Source organism: Coffea eugenioides, chromosome 4 (assembly GCF_003713205.1).
Source record: "Coffea eugenioides isolate CCC68of chromosome 4, Ceug_1.0, whole genome shotgun sequence".
NCBI classification, from domain to species: domain Eukaryota; kingdom Viridiplantae; phylum Streptophyta; class Magnoliopsida; order Gentianales; family Rubiaceae; genus Coffea; species Coffea eugenioides.
Window position 1 is genome coordinate 1,790,725 of NC_040038.1, and position 19,423 is coordinate 1,810,147.

The 19,423-nt window shown below is 36.2% G+C and overlaps 2 protein-coding genes across 3 annotated transcripts; both read left to right on the plus strand.

The window, feature by feature from the left end:
- Window positions 1-7,594: 7,594 nt before the first annotated feature.
- Window positions 7,595-8,717, plus strand: LOC113769456 (NADH-quinone oxidoreductase subunit B-like). The gene is made up of 2 exons (XM_027313902.1): window positions 7,595-8,025; window positions 8,180-8,717. Exons 1-2 carry the CDS (start codon window positions 7,637-7,639, stop codon window positions 8,412-8,414), a joined length of 624 nt encoding a protein of 207 aa, XP_027169703.1. The 5' UTR covers window positions 7,595-7,636; the 3' UTR covers window positions 8,415-8,717.
- A 5,348-nt stretch (window positions 8,718-14,065) lies between these two features.
- Window positions 14,066-15,694, plus strand: LOC113768254 (dof zinc finger protein DOF3.1-like). 2 transcript variants are annotated; one of them, XM_027312530.1, is made up of 2 exons: window positions 14,066-14,569; window positions 14,643-15,694. In XM_027312530.1, exon 2 carries the CDS (start codon window positions 14,646-14,648, stop codon window positions 15,372-15,374), a length of 729 nt encoding a protein of 242 aa, XP_027168331.1. In that variant the 5' UTR covers window positions 14,066-14,569; window positions 14,643-14,645; the 3' UTR covers window positions 15,375-15,694. The 2 variants fall into 2 exon arrangements, with proteins under 2 accessions (XP_027168331.1, XP_027168332.1); XM_027312531.1 differs by having other exon boundaries at window positions 14,066-14,554.
- The last annotated feature ends 3,729 nt before the right edge of the window (window positions 15,695-19,423 follow it).

Consider the following 19,423-nt stretch of genomic DNA (forward strand, 5'->3'; position numbering starts at 1 on the left):
CCTTTTTGTTTTCTTTTGGGGGTTTCCGTTGGGCAGGATTTGTTATTTTTCATTTTTTTTTTCCTTACCCAAGACATGCAACGATAAATTTGTTTGAGATTTAAGCATACATGAACCTTTTTTCTTTTCTTTCTTTTTTTTTTTTTGGTTGGAGTCGTAAAGCATTTATAAGCTAGTTCATGAACACAATATATGGAACTTCTGAGATGACTTCTAGCTAGGACCTTGTTAGAGGCCGCAGCATAATATTCTTCATTCTCTCGATCTCCAAGAAGAAGCAAAATCATCTGAAGAATGGAGCAATTTTTCCAGAACAGCTGTGGACAGTGGCTTATGGGTTGAAACGAGCCAGGGCTCTGCAATCCGCTAGGGTGGTACTGGAAACGGATTCTCAAACTGAGTTGGAAGCTAATCATGAAAGATTCTAGTGGCATGATAATCATGAAAGATTCATTGGTTAAGCTAGTGAAGGAATAGTTACAAAAACCTTGAGATGAATGTAGAATTAGACATATGGGGCGGGAAGGGAATCGGTGCACTGACCACTTGGGGAAGTTGAGTTTGAGGCTGCAGCCGGGCAAATTAACCATCGTCAAGGATCGAGTTTGTTTAAGTTATGATCCTTTTGGGGATCGGATGACATAAATGCCTAGATTGGCTTGCATTAGTACGTCCATCATCAAATCTTACATGCATGTCATGTACAAATCTCGATTACCAAGTATGATCTTGCTAGCTAAATCTACTAACTTAGGCTCTGAATTAAGAAGAAGATCGAAGAAGGAGATCTTGGGTGGATTAAGTTGCATCACCATAAGGTCTTAACAATGGTGGGCTTCTTATCATCGAAACTAGAACTAGATCTGAGAATCTTCAATGCTTTAGGAGCATTTTCAACCCAGATTGGACGGACAATTGTTCTGTCTGGGGTGATATATGCAAAGTGTGTATCCTTTGCAATTAGAGCCTGCCAATGGAGATTGGAAATGATAAGCACTTGGGATGCTACAAGATTTGCTCGAAATTAAAGTAAAGTGCGATTAAACTATTACCGCTTTTCTAAATGATTTTGATACGGAAAGGAGAGCCTTCAAGTCCTCTCTTTCAACGTAGCAGAATATTTTTATCTACAATAATTGGAGAAAATTAATATATAAGGATCCGGATAATCAGCTTTTTGCAAGTGAATAGATATATCAAAATTGAAAACCCTGAAGCAGAAAATGGAGAAAGAAATTATCTAAATGCTGGCTGTGTGCACTAATACTCACGAGTAAATCTTCATGCAACGCATGCCAAGGTCTTGAAGGCTCATGAACACTCCATTGTTTCTCGTCGACAGGTGCTTCTCCCGAGCTTTCCATCAAAGCCGCCATCACCAAATGACTTGTACGTTGGCCTTGATTTAATTTCCACACAGACATAATTTCCAAGTACTTTGGTCCATGCTGCTATATATTACGTTTATTTTTAATATATATTAAAAAAAAGCTATGGAAAAACCGCTGTGCTGTAGTTAGTTAATGTCCTGAATCACAAAACAAAGAGAATTCTCAATGTCAGCAGAATTTATCCAATCAGTAGCTATCAAACTTTAACTAGAATATCAAGAAGGGAAAGACATATTATCACTAGCCAGTAGAAACTAGAAATTAAGTACCTTCATAGCCATTTGCAATTCACATTCTTGGTCATGACATGTATGATACACGGGACACTTGATTCTTGAAATGCTTCATCAACATGCAAAAAAGAGAGCCTTCGACTCCTATCTCTTTCGAGTTTCAACGTAACACAACTTCTTTATCTTTAATCCAAGAGAATGATACAACTATATATCCGCTATCATGAAAAATGAAACTAAATACCATGTGTACTAAGAGGTAAATCTCCATCCGATGGATGCCTATCAGGGACTTGAAGCCTTGCGAACGATCCCTTGATTAAGTCTTGCTGCAAGGTGCTTCTTCACAGTTTTCCATCCAAAAAAAAAAGACATCACCAACATGACTTTGTTAATCTGGGTATGACAAAGGAAGATCAAATGGATCCGGCACTGCTGTACGTAGTGTTTGGCCTGTAACTCCACTTGAACTCAAGATACAATTATAAATCTAATACTAAATGGGTTGCTATATCAAATTTTGACAGGATTATCAAGAGCTGAAAGACAAACTATATCAGACTAATAGAAAGTACATTCCTCGGTATCTTTTTTTTTTTTTTTAAATATATATTAGTATTATTGGCCACCACATATGATCCGTAAGACACTTGATTATTTATTGGCCGATTTGATTCAATTAGTTTTTTCGTTGCTCATATTCTATGTGATGTGATCACTCCTGCATAATTACTTATGTGGGTTTGTATTAAGTCGCCATACAATTAGGCAACTACTACTACCAATATGTTTGCACATTCATCCAATTTCCAAGAGCTGTGCCATTGGGTGAAAGGCGTATTAATTTTTTGCCAGATAGTTAGCTAATTGCACGGTAATTAGTAGTAAATTGTACTAGTTTGGTGATTTAGTAATTGGAAATCAGCTGTGATTATTAGATTGGGTTAAGTGGAAATATGGGAACTGTATATGTACCGTTTGTTATTAGTTTCTGAGTTTGGAAATATGTCAAGTTACCTTCCAACTGTTTAATTTTTTTTTTCCATTATGATCGTGGACTTGTTTAAGATCAGCATTTACTAGTCAAAAGCTGTTATCTTACTTCATATTAGGGACTCAAAGGAATTTAGAGATTTTGGTAGGCCTTTTTCTTCTTCTTCAGGTGGCCCCATAAATTAGCAAAATTGCATGTTTGGTCCCCTTTTAGTAAAGTGGGTAGGCTAGAGAAGCAATTCTCCTATAGGTGGACTTTTTTGTCTTTTTAGTGGCTTTTGTGGCCCGTGCATGTTATTCCATTATTGCCCTTGGATACCTGTTTAAGCCCTGGATAGTCAATGTAAAAGGAGGTAATGGAGCTAGGTTTTTGGTCTTTTGGTGCATTAAATTTTCGAGATAAATATTAATTCTATGGGGGTGGAGTTTTTGCTGGCTTTATCGGCTCCGTCTGATTGTGCCCGGACTTTGATCTAACGGTGCATTACGTGATATCATTATGAAAATAGTTTCTGAGTTTGTCCGTTGGTAAAAATTTTTTTTTTTTTTTTAAATAGTGGGGTTTGTCGTTGCTTGCTGTTTTCTTGCATTGGAGCTTTAGCCGGAACTTTGGAATCTAAAACAGGGAGTCGCCTGTACTTCAATTTTATTTTTTTGCCGGCATTGTTTGTTGCTTCTACTTAGCAGGCAGTAAGATAGATAGTTGTTTACTCGTTTTATGATTGGAATTACTTCCAATGATTGTCCAAGTGTCCAACAACGGGATATGCTTCTTTTGTTGGATGAGTTTCTATTTACCAAATGTAATATTGTAGCTTTTGTAGAAAAAGCTAATAGCTAATAACAAGTTTGGTTTCATGTGATAAATTCTGCACTGCATGCATCTAAGGACTTTGGCTAATATGTGGTTTTTGATCCATTTTCTACCTTCTTTTTACTTATGCTTAAACATTTTTCGTGAGTCCTATGCACTGCATTACTTGGGTATTTTTACTTAGAAATATTGTAAGATTCATCTCATGTATGGAACTTGAAAAGATTCTTATACAAAATTATGATTTGAGAGATAAAGAGTTATTAATGAGTTTGATTGTGTAGCCAGTTGTGTGATTTTTTTTTTTTTTTTTTGCATAAAATACATTTTTTTATAAAAAAAAAAAAATTAAACTATTTTAAAATGTTATATACATTACGTTACAAAAGGTGTTACAACATTATTTTTTTTTAAAAAAAAAGTCAAAATAATCTTCTACTAAATATTTTTCTTTCTATTGAGAAGAAGGTGTGACTTCTTGGCGTGGAAGTAGACTATTTTCTTAGCACCAAATACAAAAGAAATAATCTAACGGAGCTATATGTTATGGTAATCATTTTTCATACAAAAGTGAACAGGTATGTTTGAATAAGAGATTATTTGAAATAATACTGCATTACTTTTTGTAATGTGATGTACGTGAGATTAAAAAAAAAAAAGCAGTTGAAAGTTGTGTTTATGATGTTTTTTTTTTGGGCAAATTATCCAATTGGCCCTTGAACTCTTTGTCTAGGTAAAAATAAGCCCCTCATCTATTTTTTGCTGACTTTAAGCCCTCGAACTTGTAAAATTGGGAACCCGTGGCCCTTTTAGCCAGTTTCTCCGGTTTTGTGACCTGAGGACCAATTCACACGAACGCTAGTGTGCTTCTTCAAAGGGCATTTTTGTCCGCATATTCTAAGCAAAAAGGGCACAACTCCTCCTCCTTCCCTCCACTGGCTTAGAAATCAACGGGGAATACAGTGGCCAAAATTTCCCCAAATGCCTGCCTAGACTCGTAAACGGACTTCCCAACAACTACTGAATTGGGTAAAAAAAATAAATATGCTCAAAGATGCAAGACTTAGGCTCCGGATGAGACATCAGACAAAGGGGTCCAACCTCCCGCAGTGGAGTATTTGTTGCGGTTGAATTTTGGATACTTCTTTACTATACTGTGATGGATGTTTACAAAATAATAGCAAAGGGCACACACATATATCATTCTGAACTGCTGCTGCTGCTGCTACTACGCAGGTCGACAAAAGAAGTGCTGCGACTAATGGTTGGAATTGGTCCCGTCGGAAGAACAGCAGGCAGGCTGCCACGCAAATGAGCATTATTATTATAAGTAAAAAGAGATTGTAATTTTCGCGAGGGAGAAATTGGAAGTGGAAAAACTAGGCGGCAGAGCATTTCTTTTGTGAAGTTAAGGCCACGACGGAGGACCAAAAAAAAAAGCCAAAAAAGTGCGAGTGAAGCAGCATCTTGGGAGTTTGTGGGCTTTGGAATCCGTCGAAGTCAAAATTGCGAGTCAATGAGAGAGTTGTTGTGAGGCCGGCCGGCTGCCGATGAACTAGCAAAAGGATTCTTGGAAGCAGCCGAGACACTGGTCCAGTGGACTTTGCGGGTGTGGGTGACGGGGTGGCAGGGTTTTAGGAGGGTTTTTGAGAAGAAATAGCAGAAGGGTTTGTCAAGAGGAGGGGTTGTAAGAGGAGAAAGCTTTTGGGAAGCCGCGGCGGCGGTGGCGACAGAGGCGGCCATGGGATTGCGTGAGGGTTGCGCAGGGAAGAGTAAGGGAGGTGAGGGAAATCAAATCAGAAAGGTGGACTATGTGAGCCCTTTTTGCTTAGAATATGCGGACAAAAATGCCCTTTGAAGAAGCACACTGGCGTTCGTGTGAATTGGTTCTCCGGTTGCAAAACCGGAGAAACTGGCTAAAAGGGTCACGGGTTCCCAATTTTACAAGTTCGAGGGCTTAAAGTCAGCAAAAAATAGATGAGGGGCTTATTTTTACTTAGACAAAGAGTTCAAGGGCCAATTGGATAATTTGCCTTTTTTTTTACTAATATTGTTCGTCATGTTCCCTATTTAGTCTTGTAATGCTGCCTTTTAAAAAAGGCAAATTGGTGTTTGTAGGAGTATTAAATTGGTAAAACAGCTTCTTTTAAGATAGCATTTAAAAGTGGATGTGTGTTTTTGTATCTTTGGATTTGATACAGGAACGACAAGTACTCGGACTCTCTTCTCCCATCCTCCTTACAAATACGTTGCGGTTGCGGCGTGGACATTGTTGCTTTATGTGTTTCATTGCAGAGTCTAACCACTGTAACACGACATGATTGATAGCATTTTTTTGTGTGTGTAGTTTGAAAGGGATTAAAGATTGATTTGTTTTGTGTGATTCAAGTTTCTAGTCGCTCAATTATTCATGTTTGACTTCAGCTACAATCCATGACCAAAGTTACTTGGCAATAAGCTGCATGCTCCCACAGCCGTTATGATGATATATTTTTCAAACATAAGGAAATGAACGATTGGGTTATACTTATATATAGGGATGACAATGGGGACAGGTGCCCGCGGGGGACTCTCGGGGCGGGGGCGGGGGTGGGGGGGAATTATTTCCCCCCGCTTAGAAACGGGGCGGGGGGCGGGGGGAGTATACCCCCGCCCCGCCACCCGCAAAACAAAAAATATATATATATAAATATATATAATATGTAAGTTAATTAGTTATAAACTTATGATAATTATTAGTTAGATGTATTATATAATGTATATTAGTTTATGTAATATAATTGATATTATCAATTATATGAATAATTATGCATGTCTACTAATAGAATTTATTAATTAGTTATACTAAATTTACTAATACATTTATACTAAATTTCTAATTACACTTAATAGAATAACACTTTTTTCTCAAAAAAAAGCACAAACACAATAAAGAATTAGTGATTGCATTTGTACTAAAAGTGAAAACTTGACTATTTTAGTTATATTTATTTCATCATATTGGATTGTATTCAAATAACTTCTGTTTGATTGTTTTTATGAGTTTCAATTGTAAAATTACAATGAAAAATAATTTCGTGATGTGTTGATATTTTAATACTTGATTATTTATTAAAATTTAATTATAATAAAATTTTATTAACCCCACGGGGGAAGCGGGGCAAGGCGGGGCGGGGGACGGGGGGAACTAATAGGCAACGGGGCGGTGGGCGCCCCGTTGCCATCCCTACTTATATACTTACTAAATATATATATATATATATAAATCGTGGTTAATTATTTTTTTTATCTCACTCCAAGGAAACAATTCGTGCATTGTTAAACCTTAAAGTAATAGGAGTTTGTTTTTCATAGGATTGCAAACGAATCGAACCGAATCAAGTTTTGATCTAATTGAGTCGAGTCTTGATTTAGTTTTATCGAGTTTGAACTCAACGAATTAGAGCTTGAGTTCGAACTCGATGAGCTGACAATTTTGAAACTCGAATTCGAGGTAGAACTTGAAAAAATAAAAATATTTATTTTATTTTTAAAAAAAATAAATAATATAATATTTTTTTCTTAATAAATAATAAAATAATAAAAATATATATGTAATTTAACTATTAAAATAAAAATATAAAAAATATATACATATACTCGAGCTTGTAAATTGGCTCGTGAGCTAACAAACTTAATTATTTTGAACTCGAATTTGAGTCGGCTCGCGAGCCAGTTTGCAGCCCTAGTTTTCAGTATCAAAGTCCATTTATTAAGCATCAAAAATCGCACATATTGGCCTATTGTTTTTCTTCATTAATAGTGGTTTAAATTCCTCCACGTAGTATAACATTTTCTTGGGTCTCTTCCGTCATATCAATCGACTCTCCCAAAACCTCTTTAAGATACTAATACTACAATAATACGCGTGCTCCTACAAAATAATAATAATAATAATATTACGTGTGCAGATAAAACACTCGATCACCGCCTTAAAACAGGTCCAGAAACTCCTCCTACTCTCCTAGTGAGTGACACAGTCCCACGATCATGAGTCGGTCGGCTGCCTATATTATTTACGTTACCAGATATGGAGATGTAATGTCATAAAAAAAATTCTCAAAATATCAGACCAAAATTAACAGAAAAGTTTTCATAGTCTCTCCTCCATAGCTACAAATACTTAAAAAAGGAAAAGTTTTCACCAATAATCAACAGAAACGAATATGGCAATTGCAGCGAGAGTTGTTTCGACGCAGCTGCCTTTAACTTCTTCAGCTCTTAAAGCAGCGCCAATCCACTCGGCGGTCACTTTACTGTCGTCTTCTTCTTCTTCTTCTCCGACAAGATACGGAGGTGCACAACCGCCAGCCACCGCCAGGGCAGCCGAGTATGCGATCTCCAAAGTTGATGACTTGATGAATTGGGCTCGTCGTGGGTCCATTTGGCCCATGACCTTTGGGCTTGCTTGCTGTGCCGTTGAGATGATGCACACTGGGGCTTCCAGGTACGATCTGGATCGCTTTGGGATTATTTTCAGGCCCAGCCCAAGACAATCTGACTGCATGATCGTCGCTGGTACTCTTACCAATAAGATGGCTCCAGCGCTCCGCAGGTAAATTTTCCATCATCCTTAAATTGTTTGCTAGCAAGAGAGAATAGTGAAAAGATGAATTGAGTAGTAATTAAATTATCACTTTTGAGTTTTGATTCTTATTTTGTTGATTTTCCTAAAAACAACGTTCAATATCTATATATATATATTGTAGGGTGTATGATCAGATGCCTGAGCCAAGGTGGGTGATATCAATGGGGAGCTGTGCAAACGGTGGGGGATACTATCACTATTCCTACTCGGTGGTGAGGGGATGTGATAGAATTGTGCCGGTCGACATATACGTGCCCGGGTGCCCCCCAACTGCCGAAGCTTTACTGTATGGGATTCTGCAGCTCCAGAAGAAAATTAATCGGAGGAAAGATTTCCTTCATTGGTGGACCGAGTAGTGAGTAATTCGTAAAGATGGAGAATCACTCTTCCATGATTGTCCAGGACCAAAAACCTGTCAGGGTTTTTGAATCCTGTGGAATAGAACCACCACCGATCTTAGCTATTTTGCTTTGATGTTTAATGTAAAATATTCGTGTGGTTTTCGGCTGTGTCCTGAAACTTGTAGCGGGCCATTATCTTCTATGGAGCAGTCTTGAAGAGAGAGGTTTCGTCTACTATTAATTTTGTGAAAATTCAGATGATGTCATGTAACAACTAGATTAGAAGCATCTAAAATGCAGGGAGTGAATATAGGCATATTGACGATCTTTTCTATTGCAGGGAGTATAAGCTTCATATCATGGTATAGAATTTGATGCTCGCTTAATGGCGTGGAATTTGATGCTCAATTAACGACAAACAAGTTCAACTGAATTGTTTGTTAGGTCTTTGAAATCCAACATGGAATGCATTTAACAAGTTGCTTGGCGGATGGCAGTATGCAACTTGGTGCGAATGTGTACGTAAGAGAAGGTTTTGGCCCAAACTCACAATAATGCTGCTCGAGTGCTGCCTTCGATGTCAGAGACAGCAGCAGCAAATTGTTCCTGGATGAATTTCGTGCGTTTGGGTCCGAAAGTTGCTAGAATTATTAGTCGAAGGTGGTAAATGAATAATCAATTAAACTGGACAAAAATTGATGTGCAATGCCAACTACCACCACTACTAAAAATGTCTCGTGTAATTAATTAATGGACAGTAGTAGTGCTTCTAAGTCTAATCTGGGATTCGATTTGGGTCAAAAACTGACAAGTATTATTCCTATTGTAAAGTGCGGGGCGGGGGGAAGAAGACGGCAGAAGTGAGTGAAATATGAGTCGGGTGGAAGAAGCAAGGCGCAGCAGAGGGAGCCGCGTTGCACGCGGGTTCGCACACGACGCGACAGGAAAGAAGTGGATACGACAGCTTCAATTTCTGTCAATCGCTCTTTCTGTCATTGGGGGTGTCCTCAATTACTTCTTGGGTCCCTAATCATAATCCAATATCTGCACTCCCAATTTTAAGACCCCTGATATAGTAGCAGGTGTCATACGCTAATTCATTAGCGTTTTTCTGAGCTAAAAATGATGCTCAACTCAACCTTTTATCGTGCCCCCGTCTTTTATTTCTTTATTTTGGTTAGTAATGATTTTGCTGTCCCTTTTTAAATTAAGAAATGTTATTTTGCACTTCTATCATTTATTTTATTATATGATCTAACAAATAAAAATTATATGATTAAAATAACGGTAGAAATGTGACTAATAAAAATAGGAATGCAAATAATATTTCTCTCTTTTTTTGCAAAAAAAAATTGTTCTGTCAAACAAAAAATAACTCAAAATCATTAAAATGAGTTCTCGAGTCCTTTTGTTTTTTTGCTCAAATACAATATGATACTATTCTTCCTTGAAAAGAAACGTATGATTAGTCTTAACTAAAATCATCGCTTCTATGATACTATTCTTAACTATAACCACTTAGCCGGAAGGGAACTTTTCTCGCTAATTGCATGTTTAAGCATTTCAAACCCCCTTCCCAAACCTCCCCCCTCCCCTTTTTTAAGTTGAGGGTTTTTGAATCCATAATATATATGTAAAAATTGAATTTTAAATTTTAAATTTATATAATTATTATTCATCCAACGTTGACAGTACAGTATATACATTGTCATTGTAAGAAAAATTGATCCTTATAGAATTTTTTAAAAATTTTGTATGTAAGGTTATAGAAATTTACTAAAGTCAATATTTTTACCAATTTATTTTACCGTTTCAACTAGAGGTGTATTCGAGTTGAGTCGAATTTCAATAATTCTATACTTGAGATCAAACTCAATGTTATCCTAAGGTACTCAAGTTCGAGTTTGAACAAGCATTCAAAACGAATTTCGATCTCAACTCGACAAAATGGTGGCTCAACTCGAATTCGACTTGAAGTTCTGTTCAAGCCCAAACAAGTTCGAGTACTCAATTTCAAGCTCGAACTCAGAAGGTTGAACTCAACATTCTTGAATTTTCAAGGTTTTCCTATTTTAAACTTTCATTGTTTTTAAAGATCTTGAATTTGAGAATTTACTTTTTTTTCTGTCACAAATTTATTAAGTAAATTAAGTTTTACATAAATTTGCTAAAACACTAATCCAAATTAGTAATTTTACAATTGATAAAAATATAAATTTTTTATATATACATGCTACTCGATTAAATTCGTTCAACACTCGTATAATATATTTATAGTATTCGAACTCGTCTCATCAGCCTCATCAAATAACTTGAGTTTGAACTTGAATCGAGTCAAATTGAGTTCGAACCAATCTTTTAACCAAATTACTTGCGAGCAACTCAACTCGCGGTCACCGCTAGTTTCGCCTAGTAAAAATTATACTGTACCCTTCAGGTCGGATCCTGAGTATACTACTACTATTCATGCACCCAAGTGAAAACAAAAAATAAAAAAATATATCATCAGCAGTCCATTGGTTGATTGGTTCTGCCTGTCTGGCTTTCACATTGAACCTCTAGCTGTCACTCCAAGGTCTTCCCAGATAGTGATTACACTATGATAGGGTTCTGCCACGTGTTGCGGGTGAGATTGGCTCTGAGGTGACGGAGACCCAAAGCTACGATTACCCATGGGTACTGCACAAGTGGACGGCCATAACACTCCCCCCAGAAAACGATTAACGGCAACGATCAGCCTCATCAATCCTAATGATGCGTCCCTCCTGCCTGCATTGCTCAGTACTGCTTCGTTCGCACGCAAGCTCCCAATTGGCTTGGCGGCTGGGGGTGGGGGATGGCTCGGCTAGGGAAAATGGCGGCTTCTGAACAATAATTACTAGTGTAATTAAGAACGTGATTAGAGCGCAGTGGCACATGATGATCACTTTGAATTTTTTTTTTTTTTTAAAAAAAAAACTGGTAGTCATCAGTATCACTAAAAGCTTTTAGTCAAGCAAAGGACCCTTAATTGCATGATTTCTGGCAAACTTCTACTTTTTTTAGAAAGGATAATAGGGCGTTAACAGGTCATGTCATCGTATCTCTTGTGACTAAGACATTCCTTAATTCTTTTAACGCGCAAGAGTTGACCAGATAAGAAAATTAATCACTTGGCAAAATCTGTTGCTCACGACTTGCTATAATACGCATAGGATTTTGTAGCGTTGTATTTACATCATATGATTAACATCATATATATCACCAAAGCAGCTCTCTGATAATGACATAATAATAAATTTATTAATCTTATATACATGCTATCATAATTAGATATATAATTTAAATTTTAATTAATTATCATATATTCAATGATAATAATAATAGTATATACACTATCAGTATACAGAAACTTCATCCATAATAAATTATAACAAATGCGAAATAAACTCGCTTGTAAACATGTTACAACAGTTGCTTGAGGGAAAAAAATATAATAAAAAAATGTGGATATATTGGTCATGCGCCCACAATAGTAGTTAGTATTTTTTTGGTCAAAATAGAATTACGTACTCCCAAGAAATTCTCCATTCCCTGCGGTCTCTGGACCTCTAAAATAAGTTTGAAAAGTAAAAAAAAAAAAAAAAAAAAAAAAGGCTTGAAAAGTTTTGGATTTAGATTTTTTTTTTTGTCTAAAGCTGAGAAACTCAGACTATTGAGTTAAATAAACCTAGATCCCCGAACAATCTTCAAAAGCCGGCAACTTTTAAAGACGTCCAGGGGACTTATCTACCCAGAAACCCAACCCCCCCAATTCGATGTGGGATAGGAAACCCCACAGGGTGCCCCACTGCTAAAAAGTAAAGACCCCCCAGACTCCCCGAGAAAGAGTTTCCTGTCTTTTTTGTCTAAAGCTGAGAAACTCAGACTTTTGAATTAAATAAACCTAGATCCCCGAACAATCTTCAAAAGCCGGTAACTTTTGAAGACGTACAGGGGACTTATCTACCCAGAAACTCAACCCCCAATTCGATGTGGGATAGGAAACCCTACGGGGTTGGATTTAGATATGAGTTTACAAAATTAGTGCCTTCTTTGTTCAACAATTATAAAGAACTAACAAAAGTTGGTGATTGTCTTTTCTAGATATAATAATGGTTTAATCAAATATCATGCATAAAGTTAAATGAGAAATTAGGTCGAAAGACAGAAAAAATTGGCGACAACTTCTCACGAGACTTCACAAAATAACAAGTCGATGTCCGGTTTTCTTTGGTTAATTAGCAAGAGGCCTGAATGAATGATGGTGATCAGATTCTTTATACAAACCTTTGCTTTGTTCGATTACAATAATTTAATTGCCTTGACTAACTAAACTCCAAGACCGGCTATGATTCTTTAGAAGAATCGAAATGATTATGGCTAGAGCACTGTCACTAGGATAAAGCAGTGAACATTGGCAGACACTCAATCGAACTGCGGAACTGTCTCGACGAAAAATGTTAAAAAAGAATTTCGACTGATATTCTGTTTCTAATTTAATTGTGTGTTTCTACCGTTTTCCCGAAAAAAGATATTGTGCGTCTCAATTTTATATATTGTAACAGCATGGACATTTTATTCTTTAGATGCATGTCACATAAACTCAATTCAAATTTAAATATCATTTTTTTTACAATTATAAGAAAAAATAAAATATATTTCAGTGGTTAAGAGCAATAATAATCACTAAAATAAACCAATAATCATTAAAATAGACGCTTGAAACTTCCGCAGATTACGGTGGTATTAACTAAAGTGATCTTAACAATGCAAAATTACCCCCAAAAAGCTTGTTTCAATTGTGATTTCTTAATAAACAATGAAAATCTTTTTTTGACACACGCTTCAATCATATTTCTATATCACATACATTACATTGTTATAATAAATTTTTTAACAAAAACTCAAAAAATTGCAATCTAAATCGATTTCCACCCCAAAATCATATATATATATATATATATAGAGAGAGAGAGAGAGAGAGAGAGTTTAGAGTGAGGTCTATGTAAGGAATAGAATTTAAAAGGATTTTTTTTGAGGGAATTCGAACAAAAAATTTCTTTCATAAACATATTTTTTAATCACTTTTGCACGTTATGTATATCAAATCACTATAATATATATTTTTTTTAAAAAAAATTCAGCTAATTACAATCCAAATAGGACACAAGTTTATTGCAGGATAATCCAAACAGGACCCACGTTTATTATAGGATAAAGTAGAGTTAGTTGTTCATTGCTTCACTGCAGTGACGCTCTACATGTAAAAGTTGGCTTTAGCCTTTGGCCAATCCAAAGCTTCGACTCGTATCCTAGTAGTAGTAGTATTTGACTGACTCAAACAATTCAGTGTTTGATGACGAGAGAGGCCGTGGATGGGGTGAGTGGCTACACTGTGGGACTTCACTATACACAAGTGTGCATTCAACTACCTTGCATCGTGAGCCGAATATGTTAGACAAAAATCTCCTCTCCTCCTCTTTCTACTGCTACTACTATTACTAGTACAGTAGTACTGGTATTCTCTCACTATATGATGCGATCGCTGTTGTCCGGTCGTCACTTTCACGCGGACTTCCATACTTCATTTACATCAACCAATTCAATACCCCCCCCCCCCCCCAAATATCTCTTCTTGTCTTCTTTCTATCCGTCTTATATCGCTTCTTCTTCAATTTTCATCTATTTTGCCAGAGTCCCACCTCCAGTACCATCTCCGGATTCAATCTCTTGTTGAGGGATTAGCTCTCTCTCTATCTCTGCTTCGAGATTACAATTTTATATGATGCCTAAAGCTTCTGCCTTGGGGCTTTGGACGCGGAACAAAATCTGACCTTTTTTGTCATAGTTTTAGTGGTGCTCCTCTCCTTTCTTGCTTTTTTCGCCACTTCCCAAGCCCAAAAGGCCAACACCTCACATAAACCGTAATTCGTAAACGTTCAATCAACTTCAATCCTACCACACATAGACCAAATCCCAATCCTTTTCCCTTCTTTTCAGGCAACCCAAAAAAAAAAAAAACAAAGGAGAACCCAGTTCACAAAATCAACCAAGAACCACACTTTGATCCCAAAATTCGACCTCTTTGTCCGCTTGCTGTTATAAAGATCTAATCTTTGATCTCTGTAATCAAGGTTTTCTCGATTGTGGTCAGCTTCTCAAACTTCAAAATTAGCTCAGAGTTGAACAGTTTTCATACTAAGATTTATTATTTCTAAGCAGAAAATGCAAGACCCGTCGATATATTCACAAATGAAACCGCAATTTCCAGAGCAAGAACACCTGAAATGCCCGAGATGTGACTCTGCGAACACAAAATTCTGCTATTACAACAACTACAATCTCTCTCAGCCCCGCCACTTTTGCAAGAACTGCAGAAGATATTGGACTAAAGGCGGTGCTCTCAGAAACATCCCTGTCGGTGGTGGCTCCCGGAAGAACACTAAACGCAGCTCATCAACTACCAAACGCTCTTCCTCAGCCACCTCAGCTGCCCCGTCTACCTCCCCTTCCTCAGCCGCTGCAGTCTCGTCATCATCACCACCTCCTTCTACCACTCCTCAGACACTGCCAAAAACAGAGCCTTATGGGCTTGCTCCGCAGGCACTTCAACCCGGTTTTGATCAGGACCGCAGGATGATTCTTGATGTGGGTGGGAATGGGAGCTTTAGCTCCCTCTTGTCTTCAAATGGGGGGCAATTTGGGAATTTTCTGGAGGGGTTGAATCCAAATGCATCAAATTTGCAGCTCTGCGGGTTTGGTGATCATGGCCCGAATCAAGGTCCGGGGGGTCCGGGTCACCATCATGGTGATCCACATGCGGGTTTGCAAAATGGGAGTAATTCTGAGGAGGGGTTTTTAAGTAATCAGGGTAATGGAGATTCTAGCTGCTGGAATGGGAGCAGTGGTTGGCCTGATCTTGCCATTTACACTCCAGGTTCCAGTTTTCAGTAAAACACTAAAATTGCCCCACAAAAAGGAGGAAATTAATTGTTGAGAGATAGAGGGTATGTACTTCTAGTCTGCTATCTACTCTTTGCCATATTTAGTAGTCTTACTAATTTTGATAATTCCAAGAGCATGGATAGAATCCCCTTGTTGAGAGTGTAATCAAGGCTAAAGGGGAAGGTGGGCGTGACCGATCAATGCCTAGACACCCAAAATTGGAAACAAGGACCCCCCACCCCCCCACAAAAAAAAAAAAAAAACCCCCACTAGTGCTGTAATAGGGGCATAACTCCGTCATTATATAGTAGTAGTACAATTAATTTTTACCCCCTATTATTTGGGCTCTATACTCTGTAGCTAATATTATATTATTGTATCTTGTGTTTTGGTACATATGGAAGGAGAATTACATATTTCAAAACTCTTTCTTACTGTGATGTTTGATTTGGTATGTGGATGAGATTTAGATAGGTGATTATTGGAAATATTAGTTGAAATAATTACTGTAATACTCTTCGCGACGTAATGCAGGGGAAGTAAAAAGTGTGTTGAAAATGTGTTTTTGCGGTATAAGCAAATAATTTATAGCTATAATTGGCGTTATGATGCGTTGTGCATGAATTCCATACTTTCTTTCCTCTTTCTTTTTAGTTCAATTAATTGGTTAAACATGCATACTATTTACGTAAGCAAATGGATGCTGCAAAACTCGTTTAATGGTCTTTTTTTTACGTCCTGACAAGTAAGAACAAGTTTGTAGATGATGTAATGTTTTAAAAGGCAAAAATTGACATTATTGTTGTAAAACAATTAATATAAGTGTCATAATGTTACTGTCATTTGGCCACTGTATTGTATTATAGTACTATTTTGACAGTGGAGGAGAATGAAATTACGGTTTGGTTTTGCTTCTCTTGACTGATCAGGCCTTGTTTGATAATTTAATTCGGTACTTAAACTTAATAGATTGAGATTTTAACATATTCATATCGTCTGATAATAAAAATTGAACATCTAAATTAATTAAGTGACATTGAATTTTTTTAGACAAAATTTGCTCTTAAAATTAAGTGATAAATTCTTCCCTTATCACTGAATGTGATTTGCATTCAAATATATTAGATTTAATATTTAACAGTTTAAAAATTTAATAAATTTAGATTTCGATTTTATCAAACGCACCTACTCTTACAAATAATGAAATAATAGCAAGTGGAGTAATGCCAGTGACATATCAGACGACACATCTAGATGTATTTTGTGAATCAAAATAAGACTAGAGAAACTTTTGAAAATGTTAGGATAATTTCGTCCACTAGATAATGGGCAGTATTCGTGGCAACCGTTAATAGGAGTAGCAGACTTTGTTATTAGTGTTTTTCCATAGTTTTGCTTAGTAGCTTAGACTAGTTGACATTAGGATAATGTGATGGTGTGGGTAGAAAATTGATATTAAATATCCCAAGTAGTTCATGAATGAGTTCAAGTCCGCTTGGGGTGTCTTCAAATTGGTCGACAAAGTTGAACTTTTCTCGTTTATAGTTATTTATTAGTCTCACATATCCTTGTTGCTTCTTTTTTTTTAAAAAAAAAAAATTGTAGCTAATTTACTTTGACCGGTTTGTTTGGATTGCTCAACTCTGGTTTACTTCCAGAACATATATATACTTTCGAATTGTGTGCATGTGGCAAATTAGCTAACGCAGAAAAGTGGATTTTGTCATTTCTTAAAGGATTAATCTGTTAGTGTATATACCATCGTCATTAAATGCATAACAGCTTATTGAATTTAAATTTAAAATTCAATTTTTGCTCGGTCATGTGTTCAATCGATTAAATCAAATAAAAAGTAGACAATTAACGAAACCATCGAATGTTAGTTCGTTACTTCTTTTAGCTTTATGCAAACACCAGACGCGTGTATATATATATATATATATATATGTTGTCGAGAATCTCATTCTATTGGGAGGATTAATGACCATCAGCATTCTAACTAACTTGGGGAGGTAGGGAAATGTTAATCTTGTATACATCGATTGATTGTGTATATATTATTATCGTTAGATGTATATGTTCTTGTATTGATAGATTATTAGGGTATAAAAATCGTGACTTCTTTTAGCTTTACGGAAACACCAGATGAGAGTGTATATATATATATGTATGTCCTTGAGAATCTTATTCTGCCGGGAGTATTAATTACCATCAGCATTCTTACTAACCTGAGGATGCAGGGAAGAGTTAATCTTGTATACATTGATTGTGTGTATATATTATTATCGTTGGATGTATATGTTTTTGTATTGATAGCTTATTAGTGTATAAAAGATTTGTCTGTCTATTGATCTCACTAGTTATATGTTACTATTTATTAAGGCTCCGATCGAATCTCTGACCAATTAAAGCACTAAAAGGCGAGATGAGTTGTGACATTTTCAAGCGCGAATTGGAGGAAGAGTGATGAAACAAATTTACCCAATAAGAATGATGGATTGCCGGCACGATATACTCCTATTCATTATTCTTAGGCTCAACGTTTTATCCGTTTGCTTAGGCCATCAGAGCATTTTACGAGCTACGGTAGCCAGTGATGATGGCTTAACATCATTGTGCTACAGCTTGCTTTATGACTCATAATTAGGTGGGTTTTTTTTTTTTTTTATTTCGGATTTGTTTGGTAACAAGAGGATAAGAATGAAGGCTTTGTATTTAATTTTTGGAGCTAATGAATCCTTTGCTGCAAATAGGATGGTAGAAGCATAGTTATAAATTCCGGCCTGACCAATTTGGTCAGAGGATCGGTGTGGGTTGCTAATTAAATTAATTAAGTAAATTTGTTGACCAGTCAATGATGATTTGATGGTTCAACCGGTGAATTGAGAAAAATTGTTGGTTGAATCATTAACTTAAAAGTTTTATTATTTTTAAAATTTAAAATATATTATTATGTGATATAATATAATTATTATACAACTTGCTGTTGAATTGCTCAATCCGCATTTGAACCGGTGACTCGGTGATTCGGTCACCTCGAGTTGAGTTTTGGGTTGGATTTAATTACTATAGGGAGTTTTTAAACTCGGGATAGTTATATGAATCGGATGGATTTTCGATTCACGATTCAATCTGGTTCAATTGGTTGAATTGGGTTCAATCGGTTTAACTTTGCTCAAATGTTTCTCTTTTTTTATTCTTTTATTTTTATTTATTATGGAAATTGGATAACTTTAAAATAAATAAAATAAAATAAAAATTTGGGTTAACCGATTCAAAAGTTGAATTTTTATTCGATTATGATTAGCAAACTAGTTCTCGATCAAGTTTGGTTAGTTCAATTAATTTTTGGATTTTATTAGTGGATCGAACTGATTTAATGGTCAATTCACAATTCAATCGGTAGAAACAATAATGAGTCCGATCTGATTTTCAAATCACTGGGTTTGTTTGGATTGATGATTATTTGTCAAAATTTATTTACTTACATCATCATTACAATTTCCAATACATCTTTTTATCTTCTCAATTACTTTTTTATCTCACATACATCACATCACAAAAAGTGTTACAGTAAAAATATCTCAAATAATTTAGTTGACTAGGCTAAGAATTTGGTTATGGTTTAGTGTTGAGATTTAAAAAATTAAAGGTTACTGAGTTCAAATCTCTCCTCTTTCTATTTCTTAAATATCACCCTTTGCTACTAGAAACAAAAAATTTTTTAAAAAAACTTGACTATGATTTAAGGAAAAAAAAAATTCCCCCTCTTTTATCCTAGAGAAAATTAACTCAGCCAATTTTTTTTCTTTCTTTTTTTTTTTTTGGGGCTGAGAAAAGTCTATTGAGGTTGTCTCAGGGAGATCAATGGAATAGGATCGGTGCAAATGGTTTGTTGCAATTACTACCATTGGCTACTTGTCGAATTATGGAAAAATCTTAACTCGGGCCATAAAGGCCCACAAGCCATGATGTGTATTTAGGTGGACCACGTTCACGATCAGGTTTTAGAATTGCATCGCAAAGAACCCCCTTGGGGTGGGCCTTTGAAAGCCTCA